At 41.4% G+C, this 12,691-nt stretch overlaps 1 protein-coding gene across 1 annotated transcript in view; it reads right to left on the bottom strand.

Moving 5' to 3' along the window:
* EP300 (E1A binding protein p300) overlaps positions 1-12,691 on the bottom strand; it is a 59,896-nt gene that overhangs the window by 23,507 nt on the left and 23,698 nt on the right. The window contains exons 3-14 of the mRNA XM_027722635.2: positions 12,489-12,665; positions 10,330-10,591; positions 9,599-9,712; positions 8,442-8,678; positions 5,907-6,000; positions 5,443-5,577; positions 4,953-5,070; positions 4,278-4,452; positions 3,371-3,448; positions 2,446-2,555; positions 1,797-1,952; positions 285-725 (exon numbers count right to left, since the gene is read on the bottom strand). Of these exons, the coding sequence (XP_027578436.1) occupies positions 285-725; positions 1,797-1,952; positions 2,446-2,555; positions 3,371-3,448; positions 4,278-4,452; positions 4,953-5,070; positions 5,443-5,577; positions 5,907-6,000; positions 8,442-8,678; positions 9,599-9,712; positions 10,330-10,591; positions 12,489-12,665 (2,097 nt within the window). The remainder of the gene's footprint in view (positions 1-284; positions 726-1,796; positions 1,953-2,445; positions 2,556-3,370; positions 3,449-4,277; positions 4,453-4,952; positions 5,071-5,442; positions 5,578-5,906; positions 6,001-8,441; positions 8,679-9,598; positions 9,713-10,329; positions 10,592-12,488; positions 12,666-12,691) is intronic.

Here is a 12,691-nt window from a genome sequence, read left to right as displayed (position 1 = left end):
AGACATAACAAAAAGCCTCATCCATGTTTACAGTGAAATTCAAAACATGCACTAGAATTCTGAAAAATACTCCCTCTCTGGAAACACCAGATGATCTACAGACTTGTCTTGATGGAAAAATACAAAAACATACCCTATTTTGAGATTAAACATGACAGGAGCACAAAAATGAAAAAAAAAAAAAAAAAAAAAAAAAAAAAACAACAAACAACCAACCCACAATTGAAGATTAAACATTCCACTTAAACATTTGCAGGGAAAGCAAAACTAAAGTATTTCCTTACAGGTGTTGTGGGGTGCTGAGGCTGCAGTGGTGCTGTTGGTGTGGGAACAGATGCAGTCGTGCTCTGCTGTGACAAGGGCTGCTGCTGTTGCTCTGCAGAAGGGGTAACTGGAACCGGAGGTTGGACTTGTGGAGGCAGCTGTGCCTGTGGAGGAGTTGGAGTCTGTCTTTGAGGGGGGTGCATAGTTTGGGACTGTGGTCCAGGTGGCATTGCCTGAGAAACAGGTGTCGGGGCAGTAGTGGCAGCCGCTGCTGCCTGCTGTTGCTGTGATCCCAAGCCTGGGGGTGTGTGGTGAGGTGTTGGGGTTCGACTAGGTACTGGAGAAGGAGAATTTCGGTGCATGGGAGGCTGTGGAAGAGGTGGGCAGTGAATATGGCTCCCTTGAGAACCTGGAGCCATTGCAGGAGAATTCACAGGACAGGAAGCGCTGGTCATTTGTGCCTATGGAAAAACAGGTATATATTTGCTATGAAAAATGCACATTTGCTACAGAAAAGCAAGAGAAATTACTGTCAAATGGCTGCTTTCTCACAGCATACTTTAAAAAATGTGGCTATCAGTTTCATTTTTAAAAACTCTTTCAAAAGCAGAAATGGTCTATTTGATTTATTTTGTCTACACAAACATAAGGCTGTTTTATAATTTAGTCATCTCTTTTAGAGAAGTTTCAATAGAATAACTAATAGTTATTGATATATTTAAAGAATGGCACACCAACATTCTCAGTTCGCAAAGCATTTCTTTCTAAAACTGCAGATTTTTACATCCTGAATATGGGACAATGCACCACAGTGAAAAAACTGCATTCAAGTACACTTAGTGTGCCCATGCCTCCACCCCCAAGACTAGAAACTGAATTATCATCACAAATAAGTACAGCTGTAACTCTACCATTACAAAATTACAAAAAAAAATTGTATTGGTCAAGGAAATAAAACTGTAACTCCACAATAATCTTGCCTGCAAACTAGGAAGAAGCATCAGTGAGAAGCAAACTGACGTTCCCTACTTCTTCCTGGCCTGAAAGGTTCTTGCTGAAAAGGGAGAGGGAAAGGACAGAAAGGAAACTGCTAGACTGTAAGTTCAGATCTTTACTAGTGACAACCCTCCTAATCCCCCAAAGCCAGCAACACATATTGGTCCTGGATAGACGTGCCTTTTTATGACTTATTCTGCCACCTCTTAATTTCTCAGGCTCTACTGCTTCGCTGTTCAGCAAGAGACTCTTAGCTACTGCATGCTGAGTCACGATTTCTTCTTTACTCCATAAAAACAAACCTAAAACAATTCCTCTGTAACACTTAAAGTTAAGCCTGAGAACAAGTTAATGTTTCACCCTTGCCATTCCCAGTGCTACATCAGGAAAAGGTAGTCTCAATAAATGAATTCAGTTGACTGTAATTCCAAATGGCTCTTGAGAAAACAAGTTGTTCTCCATTACTAAAAACTGAACAAATGTAACCTGTATATGACAAAGCCCACTGACACCACTTCCAGAAATCAGAAACTTACTTGAGAGACTGGTGTCTGATTGCCAGGCTGAGTCATAGGCATGCTTGCTGTGTTCATTCCCGGGGAAGAAGAAGGGAACTGGGTCTGTTGTAGAAACTGATTCTGACCAGAAGGCTGGCCAACTCCTGGTTGCTGCATACGTGAAGAAAATCCCATCTGTTGAAAAAGAAAAGAACTCATTTCACACAATGTGCATATACCGCCGTAACATTTTACAGAAAGAGCCCAAAACAAACATTTATCCTGTTGCAGAAGCTGATGCTTGCCACTTATCTTTAGGATACAATATGCAAAGGCTGCTTACAGCTCCTCTCAAAAGACAGGAATTATGATAATTTATCTTATAAGCTAAGTAAAAGGTTATTGATTTCAAATTGGGACTGTGACTTAAGATTTTTGTTCCTTGTTCTAAGGAGGCAGCAAAAAGCCACTTCAACTTAATTTTTAGGCAGTTTTTACTACAAGGATCTAAAGGTTTGCCACAGATCAGACAGATCTTTGAGAGGAGATGCAAAAGGTAGAAATCAAAGGGCCAAGAGAATGAAGTGATCCTTGATTTATTTTTAAATTTCTTTTGTTTTTTTAAGGAAGTCACAGCCTAGAGAAGCAAACCTGCAAGCTCAACACCCCGGAGGGAAGGCACACTGACCTGGTTCATGGCCCCAGCCTGACTTAGCTGTCCAGGGTGCTGAAGAGGAGGGGTTTGTCGGGGTCCCATCGGTGACAGTTGCATGTTCATCTGGCCAAACTGATTCATTCCTGCAAGTTTATGCAAAAAAACACTTATAAACAAAGGCCTGAATTCTCCTTTGGCCACCATTCAACATTTTGAGAAGAAATGCTCTTCATTTCTTCCTAATTCTGCTTTCTAGCAAGCAGTTTTCAAGCATATATTGCCTTCTATCAACTAATTACATGGAATAATCTTAAATATAGTGTCCAAGCTACCATACTCCTTCGGAATACAGAACAGTTTTTTCCCCTTGAATGACTTGTTTCCAAAACTTGTAAGTTAGAGAACTACTGGAATACACAACAAATAATGAAAAATGTCACACCTGCTGTTGAAGGTCAACTTTCTACAGAAAGCTGCATTATCTTAAGTAGATATTAGAAATTCACTTATTGAATCTCAAACTGTATCTTCACTTCCTCACGTACTTTGCATGTTGGCTATAACACGTCTTGAATGCGTAACAAAGGTTCTGCCCCCGTTCTTACGAGCAACAATTCTCACCACATTCTCTTTGCCACCAACATGTCCTCACCTGAGGTGGCTGGGCTCACTATGTTTGATTGACCCCACCACCCCATGTACACATGATCAGAAGTTCCAAAAGCTCTTTATTTAACAAAGCAAGCAACTAATGTGCAGCTCAAATTCACAAAATCATGAAATGCTATTAGCTTTTTACATATATTATACAGTTATGTAAACATTATAAAATATAGCTATTTTCTTAACCAAATGGAAAAACTGCACATGAAACAAGGTCTATGACACTTCAGCAAGAGCTGCCCAATTCCAAGATTACTTCAAAAATCACAGTTGCCAACTTCCTTCAAATATTTACCTGGCTGTGCCTGCATGCGATTCATCATTTGGTTTGGCACATTGGCACGTATCAGAGTCGGGTCAGGAAGAGGACCATCTGGAAAAAAAGATACCAAAATAAGTTAATGTCATTCAAAAGAACACCAGGATTTATCCACCAAACATTTTAGTGAGAATTACACATTAAAAACCACGTGTAAAAAAATATACAAATATAAAAAAATAAATGTATGCAGTCCAGCTACTAAACACTCAAAGTGTTCTCCAAATGTGAGGCAAACTCCAAAACTTCCTTGGAAATGTAATTATGTCCCATTGATAGAAATATCCTCTGACTTAGTCAGCTTTCAGAAACTGAGGACAAATTTGAAGTATGTTTTCAAGGTACAACAATGAACAGTAGTCCACAAACATTCCAGACTGCAAGAACTTCTACAGACCACTGTACAAGCACTAACTAAACTTTTAAAGGCATAAATACGTAAGTACTCCAATCCTCATACTCTGTTTAGCAATAACAATAGTGATGATCATTCTGAACATCATCCAGTTAAATATTTATGAAAATATTTCTCTTATAGCAACTGAAGTTACCTTTAAATCAATTAATTCTAGAGGCGAATCTAATGAGACTGAAGTTCTACAACATTAAGGATGCAATTTAATCTCCACTCTCTCCATCCTCAAAGTAAGCGTAAGAGTTTACAGTATTTCAATCTGTTTGAAACACTAAATGTTTTTAGATAATTTGTGGCCATTAATTAACAAATAAGCAAAGCAAAGACTTTGCAAATACTTCTGAATAAGAGGAGGAAGTTGTTTAATTTTGAGCAAGTACCCATTAATGGCTAAATGGTCACCAGCCCACCAAAATGACAATACAGGATTTCCCTGCACCAGGTAGTCAGTAAACCAACTCTTCTTACTTGCAGACATTCCTGGCTGTGGCTGTCCCATATTGGGCCCTTGATTCATGGGAGCCTGTGGCATGCCTGGAGCATTTGGGATCATGTTTTGCTTCTGCAACCTGGTTCTTCGTTTCTCCTCCAATTCCTTCTGAATCTTATAGATCTTCTCTGCTAGCAAATGATAGTACTCTGCCTGTTGGGGGGAAATACAAGTCAGGAAAGGAGATGACACATACATTAGGAAAAGGCAACAAACAGGTCCCAGTGATTCTAAATTGCAAAGCAGCCTTACACGTGCACACATTTTCGCCTGGGGGAGGTCTTTCTCCTTGCAGGGGCTGTCAGACAGATAGGAGGAAAAGAGGCACTGCTCGGAACACTGCTCTCAACTATTTAGGCCAACACCAGACATTTCTCTTCTTGTGTCCAACACTTCTCTGGGATAATCGCAGTGAAGAGCTTCAACACTGCCTTCAGGGGACCCTAAGAAGTCTCAGTCACAGCACACCCTAACTCCTGGCACACCCAGGCAGCAGCCTGCCGTTGGTTGGTTCCTAGACCCCATCCAGCAACACCTAAACACATGCTTCCTCAGCCTGGGAGTGTCATCTGTGCTTTCACTCCTCTTCCTCCTCAATCACTATGGGATCAAGGCAGAGATCCACACGACTAGATGACGGGATGGCACCTCACCCTGCTGTTTGCTGATTCGTACATATCTCCTTCCACTTTCCGTGCGTATGCCACCAGATTCTCCATACGCCGATCCTTCAGTGCTGCAGGGTCAGGAGTAGGAAATATGGCTTGGACTCTGGGGAGGGAAAAAAAATATTAAAAAAATGCAAGGAAGTGATTAGGACGTTCCCACATCAGCACTAACTCCAGTGGTTTGAATACAAAGTAGTAAATCTTCTGACAGACTGCAGCACTGCTACTGCTCCCAGGGCACACTGCCCCCATGTAGATGGCTTGAGTACAGAGTGGGAAACTTCCAATACAACAACTCCAAATCAGCAGATGTAAACTCAATCTTTTGGGCTTCTGCATTCTGTTCTCATGCATCCTGACAAAATTCACTCCCCGGCCCTCTAGTTTTGCAAGTCAGGCTTCCTTCTGCCCCCCAAATACACCTCAGGGGCAGCAACTCACCTAACAGGAGATTGTTTTCACATTAGCTACTCACAATTTATGAACAAGGTGGTTTCGGAGATCCTGAGTAATGTCTTCATGCCACTGCTTTCGAATTCCAGTATTGGATGGTTGAGCTGTTGGCATAGCTCCCAAACTGGCAACATTGGCGCTTTCAGTCATCATGGGGCTTCAAAAACAGAGCAAGAATTGAGGGCAAAAGTCTAGCCCAAGCTTAGTCATCTTACAGTCACAGCCTCTTTTAGAATAATGTTAGGACAAAGTGCTAGTTCAGCCATTCCCTAATCAATGGACAAACTCTGCAGAAATAGCTGCACAGACACCAAAACAACGCCACGAAAGAGTACATGCTGTTCTACCCAAGGATTTGGAAAACTGCAACAAAAGCTACAAAATCCAAAGGGAGAGATAGCCATCAATGGCATTTACCCCATTGTTTATGCAAGAAGTGCCATGAGATCAAAATAAAATCACTGGGGTATAAAGAATTCAACTTACTTTTGAGAATTCATGGTTGAATGCAACATTGAGTCAGGCAGCAAATTAGGGGGTTGAACCCCTACTCCTCCATTCACTCCCATTGGATTAGCACCTAGAAATCAAAAAAATACAGAATAAATGAAGCACCCATTTACTGTGCAAAATCAGTAATTGCTCAGCAATAACAAGGGTCTAGACTTTCAAGTACTTGGACTTTTGTGAAAGAATTTACCTGTTGCTCTCTTTAACCTCTTGCTGCAAACATTACATCCCGGAGTCCTTTCTGTGAGTCTCTAACTAAAGATCTAGCATTATTGACCACTTCTGCATTTTTGTTTAGAAGCAGTGGGGTTTTTTTGTCATTCAGGGGTTTAGGATATATATGTTCACTAAGGCTTGAAGAATTTAAAACATCAGTTACCACCTACATGTGACAAGGTCCCCCTCTCACCCACTCCATACTTAATGATCCTACAACTAACTCCAATGTTTGTAAGAACGAAAATCTGACAATCCTTTGCAGGAAAAACCTCTACAAATTTGTTATGTAACAAAATCTGATTTTCTGAATCACACCAGATCTTAATCACCATAAAAAAATGCCTGTTTTCTTCACACACTACAGTTAAGTCTCAAACAGTACAGAAAAACGCAGGATACTTCTCTCTGGAACTTCCAAACAGATCACTTTTTGAAGCCATTGAAAGCCATTACCAGGCTTCACGTGTATTTAGGACATCTGAATCCTACAGAATCTTTATTTCAAGCCAAATTACACACTGCATATGTGAGAAATCCACTGAAATTAAGCATATCAAGCCTAATACATACCTCTAACATCACAACCAAGTACTTCACAGATTTTTCATATGGCTGCCTCCAAGTCTCCCTTCCCTTAGTCCCTTTCTTCTCCTTCCCAAACTCACTTTGCCATCTGAGAGCATGCTGGTATGCAAGACAACTGTCAATCCTTACCTTAAATCTCCCTTTTCAACTGCCAGCACCCACCATTTGTTTGAGCCACTTAGAACTGCATCTTTTCATATTGCAGTCCTCACCAAATCCTGTTGTTTCTCCTGAACTAGCCCTGTTGTTCTGTAGGCCACGACCTGGTAATTCCTGTCTCACCTGTTGTAATTCCCTTTCCTGTTCCTTATAAGGAAATAACAAAGTCCTACACTCTCCATGCTTGTCCTTTCTACATTAAGCTGTAGTTCTTCCCTTTCCGAGAGCTTTTTTCAATCCCATTTCATTGGATTTTCTAAACAGCTCTACAGGGAATACCTGCTAAGATTGCACAGAACTGTCTATAAATAATTACATGCATAAAAAAATTTGAACCATTTTGCTTCAGAAAAATGAATGACATTCCTTGCAACCTTTGAAGACCCTCACCATAACATTTTGGAGCTTCTAGAAATTCGTCTATTTGTAAAACACTCTTAATGCACAGTAGAAAATTGTATTATTTTAATCCAACTCTTTTCAGACTAAGGTCTCAGGACCATTCCCCTCCCCTTCTTTTTTAAAAAAGGTTTTTACACATTGGAAGCCAAAGTTTTAGCAGTACACAAGCCACACACAACCTGTGAGGGCCAGTCATCTCATTAACAAGTCTACTCTACCCGACAGCCTTTTCCTGAGTAACTGAGGAGTAGCATTCCCTTTGGTGCAGAAACACAATCAAAATGCAGCCTGCAACCAACTGCTTCTTTCCTCTGCAATCTCTCATTCCATACACAAGCTTGCCATGGGACACATAGGCAGGATCACTGCAAAGCTATAAAAGTTTGTGATAAATCACTGTGAGTTCATCTTTCGTCTTTTCTGTTAAAAAAGCCACATCTACTTATGCAATTCAAGCAAATAGCGAGCAGTGAGGAAAAAATCCTGTGATGTAACCTCAAACTATCAAACTTAGATTTGATGGTTAAAGGTGACTTTATTTGACACCAGCGATAGCCAGGTTCCAATTAACTGCACTTCAAATTAAAATTCTTATCCAGATTTTTATAATGTTGCAATAAGCCATCCAGACAATTTACAGTTACATGAAACCACATGACAGGATTCAGGGAGGGTGCCAGTTATCTCCTATTGTTCATTTTTAAAACAAATATTACATGTCTGAGATACAAATGTAAAAGCTGCATTCTGAGTGACAAGGAAGTATACTTCAATACTGGCATTCCAATGCATGCATATCCAATTAAAAACTCCTCAATAGCCCGAAACTTGCATTACTGCGCAATTATAAAGTTACACAAAATACAAAAAAAAAGGGCCTTGGAAAATTGGTTCTGAAAAAAAATAGAATTTTTCCAAAGAAACTACTTTTCCCAGAGAGTTTGTTTTCCAGGTGAAGGCACCTGGCCCTCTGAATGTTCCTGTTCCACTGAGTAGCTTACTATCTCAAGTGTAAAATATCGCAAAAGCCATACCTTTCGCAAATGAGCTAGCAGTACTAAGCTAGTAGGTTAAGGAAATTTGCATTAGATGTAGCGTGGGAAAGTTGCCGGTAGTTTGCATTTTAACACTAACAGATAAACTTACTCATAGGATTCATAGGGCGCAGACCCTGGGGTGACTGTCCCTGTTGCTGATTCTTCACTTGAGCCTGGGGCTGTGTCTGCATCTGGTTCCCTTGATAGGTCAGTCCAAGGGCTGCGTAGGCTCTCTCGATGGAGCTGGGGTCTATCTGACTGGTAGTGTTTATGCTGGGCGTTGTCTGCTGCCCCACGCCCACAGAGCCCGTATTTGCAAGTCCGACTGCAGCTCCGCCCAGCAGTGCTGGAAGAGACACACCAAGTCAATAAGGACAGCAGAAGTCAGTCAAAGAGGTCTACGAGTACAGGGAAACACAGAGCACACTGGCTGTTCAAAACCAAAACATCTGCTTCTAGAAGCATGCAGTGGATGGTCTAGGTCTGGAAAACCTGGCCCATGAAACAGAGAGACAAGTACTGACACAACCAGACAATCCAACAACATGCTGTTTTCCCTTTGTGCTGCTCAGAGGAAATCCAACTCTTAAGTATTTAGGACACATCTCTTTGCTTCAAACTGAAAATGGAGGCACACCATGTCAGAGAGACATGGCAGAAGGGTACATACAGCTCCCCAGCAGTCACTGCAATGCCTCCTTTTTTTTTTTTTTTTAAATTTTCTTTAACCAAGAAATATCTTGGTTCACATATAGTCATGAGAAGACCCCATAGGAACATTAAAGAAATGAGAAAGAAAAACCACACAGGTAACACAACAGCAAAAATCTTGCCAAACTTTTTGGCAGGGAACCCAAGGGGACATAAAGAGAAGGGGCAAGTTACATCTGATACAAAAAAAGAATGAAGACAGAACCAAATATCAGGGCTGAAATGACACAAAACGTGTGTGTGCGTGCACATCTGTGTCCAGAAACCGTCCAGCTGGAAGAAGTGCTAGTGAAGAGCCAATCATTTGGTTGAGAGAGTTATGACTTGTTCCCCTTACCATTCTCCTGCTAGAATAATCCAATAAAGTTGGAAAACTTTCACAAACACTAGCTATCAGAGCCAGAAAAATACTCTGGGACTAAAACAAGAGGAAAATTTCATATTACATGTTCCCAGGTTTGAGAGCATCACCACTACCACATGGGTGCAAGGAAGTTTAACTCCCAACATGCATTTATGGTTTATTCAATACACAGAATTCCTCAGTAGACTTACATTGCTGATTTCTTTTGTCCCCAGCATTTTTGAGAGGCAAACATACAGGACAGTCATGTCTTGTACAATTCTTCCAGTGCGAGATGATTTGTCGGGAAGACGCGCAATGTGCCACTGAGAGAGGGAATGAAAAACTTTTAGAAACTACTGCCAGTATCTCTTCACAGTCAACACAAACTGGGTAGGGAGCAACATTTTCTCTCAGAGCACACATCTGTATCAACACAGGTCAGTAAAGTATTACTTGAAATAGTTCAGCACTAACTAGCTCTGAAAATGTAGTTAGATTTTTTCAAGTACTATTGGCTCAACTAAAGCTTACTTGAAAGCCCAGTGTGATACACCCAAGACTATGCCTCCTGGGCTTAAAGGGTAATGCCGTATAGCTCAGGTATCAGACAGACTGTACCACGCAACTGAAATGTCAACAGTTGGCACAATCCGGATGAGCCTAGGCTACCAAAAAGGTAGCCTACATTTTAGTTAGTTACTAGAACAGAGAGGTTGCCAGTGCCAGAAGCAGCCAAATTCATGGCTAGTTATTGCTCAAGATTCATCTCTTCAGCTTAAGGGAGACAGGTAGACTCCTACTTGCAGATCCTGCCTTCAAAAGATGACAGGTAAGTCAACAAAATTCTACTTCCCAAGCCACCCATTAGTTCATCTCTTTCTAGGAGCCCTTTTCCTTCTTCAAATGTTGAACCCATCTATATAACCACTCCTCCACTTACCCTGGCAAGATTTGCCAGCCTGACAGTGTGTCATGTGGTTCAAGACATTCTTCATGGTTCGGCAATGAGGGAGGTTGCACTGTCGCACCTCCCCGTTGGCCTGTTCTCGACGCTGACACTTGTGAGCGTGTAAGAGGAGAACTAGTTGCTGCTGAATGAGCTTGCGTTTTTCTGGATCTGCTGTTGGCGCTCCAGACCCCATTCCTTGAGAAGCTGCTGGCCCCATCCCAGCTTGCTGAACCTGGGGAGCCTGCTGCTGGCCCTGGAGAAGGTGAAGAAGAAATTCCCAGAAGTAAATTTATTTTTGAAAATAATTTAGTAAGCAAACAGCAAAGCAAGAAAGAGTCCGAGAAGCAACAACTACATTCTATGATTAAGGAAATAGCCCACCTATCTGTAGTTCTGGAAGGCTCATTAAATATACGCCTTAGCAACAGTGCTGGCAATTCTCTTGCCAGCCACAATTTCCTTCCCATATCGCTCTATTAGTCCTAGCCCTGGCCTTATCAACGGCCAGCAGAACTTCGCATGTGCTCACAGGTTAATTTGCAGTGCTAGAACAACCAGAAAATATTAACAGCACTGTGATCTCAAATCTCCTCCTCATTTTGGAGGCTAAAAAGTTGCACCCACAATTATTGCATTAATGGAAGAAAGCACATTTTAGAGTGAATTGTTTTCTCTATTGCAGTACAAGGTGTCTTGATTTGACTCTTCCTAGAAAAGGAGAATGAAAGGGAAGTCCTGGGAACCTTTTAACCTTTTTCCATTGTCAAACTCACACATAGGCATTCAAAACAAGCATCTCCTAGTCTCTGCTAGAGGTGAAGCACAACCTCATGATAATACACACCACAGAACTAACGTCAGGTACGGCAACATCTGGTATGCCTTCTCTGCTTCTGTTTATTTCTTTAGTACTCTTTGTATTTCTTCCAGGTGACATTTGAGGAGTATTCAGCAAAGAAGAAGGAGTATTCAGCTCAGGGACTCTATGTTGCTTGTACCATTTCAGTTCAACAGACTTCAGCTTCCAACATTCTTCCTAGAGGTTTTAGAGGATGTTTCGGGAGACGTCCAGATCTTTAGACGTCATCTACCTGTACTCCTAAACCCCAGTTCTCCTGTAGCTCTTAAGTACTAGTATTAACCTTTCATTCTACAGGGAGACTTCACCAATTAGTCAGGCCCTCAGGGTTTGTATATGTTCCAATATGACCATGACTGTCTTGTTTGCAGCCTGTTGTTCTAGACAACAGCTGAGATAGCAGTAACTTTTCATTCCTAGATTCAGCTGGGTACCAGTTCAGCTTCAAGTTATATGCTCTGCACTGAACACAAACCTGACAACTGGGGTTCTGAACAGGTTTTGGCTGCTTTTTTATTGGTTCATACAGCCAAGTGGTTTGCTAGACTTCCAATGTTTCATGCTCAACTTAAAGAAACACTAAATAAACCTCATAGGATTGAGCTCTTTTTAGTTTAAAAGTACTAAAGTTAACTGGAAATGGTTTTTCAGCAACAGTTACTAAGATAAAGAGACTGACCCTCCCAGGGGGTGTGCGGGAGTGAAATTTGAAGCAAGGAGAAACACAAGCTATATTCAGAAATGTGAATTTTTTCCTAAATTAAAAAAAAAATATATAGGGGCAGGAAAACCCACAGGACATGTTGCATGTCATACCTCTAACCAATTTAAGCTCTGAAAATATCATAGGGAATACCTGTCTGAGAAGAGACACTCCTCTCTCCCAAAACTATCAGTGAGTACAACCAGGAAAAAATCCTGCAGACAGAGCTACTCTGAGGAGAAGGGTTACAATAGAGCAACCACAAAAGGGATGGGAGAGGAGAGCAGAGGTGTCCAAACAGGTGGCAAAGCTCACTTCAGTTAAGGAGCTCCATTTCATTTTCCCTGTTAGCAGGGTTTGAAGGGCCAAGAGTGGAGATGTAGCTTATCAACACAGAAAGCACAACTCAGCCCTCTCCTTCATATCAGTCTTCTTATGAGTTGAAGCAAGTGCACCCTGTGGGGATTCAGAGCACATACTCACACTGGGTATGGCAGCTGCAAAAAACACAACATGGCAAGGCCAGAGTGTGTTGCTCCCCTTTGATCTACTGCAATGTTTTCTGGAGACACCTTTCATTCTACTTACCAAGTTAGGCATTCCTGCCCCAGGAACTTGCTTCTTGTCCATTGGAAACTGTGGTAAGCTATTCTGCAGTCCAGCTTTATTCTGCATCTGAGGCCCAAGTCCACTGGCTCCAATCTGCTGCCCAGTATTTTGACTATATGGCTGGCCATATGGACTGGGATTGCTCATCATTCCCATCTAGAAATTAAAATGGTAAGACAGCT

Source organism: Pipra filicauda, unplaced genomic scaffold (genome assembly GCF_003945595.2).
Source record: "Pipra filicauda isolate LSUMZ 115617 unplaced genomic scaffold, ASM394559v2 scaffold95_size2449627_pilon, whole genome shotgun sequence".
In the NCBI taxonomy this organism is placed as follows: Eukaryota; Metazoa; Chordata; class Aves; order Passeriformes; family Pipridae; genus Pipra; species Pipra filicauda.
Note: the sequence above shows the minus strand (reverse complement) of the source record. Positions and strands in the feature narration are given on the sequence as shown.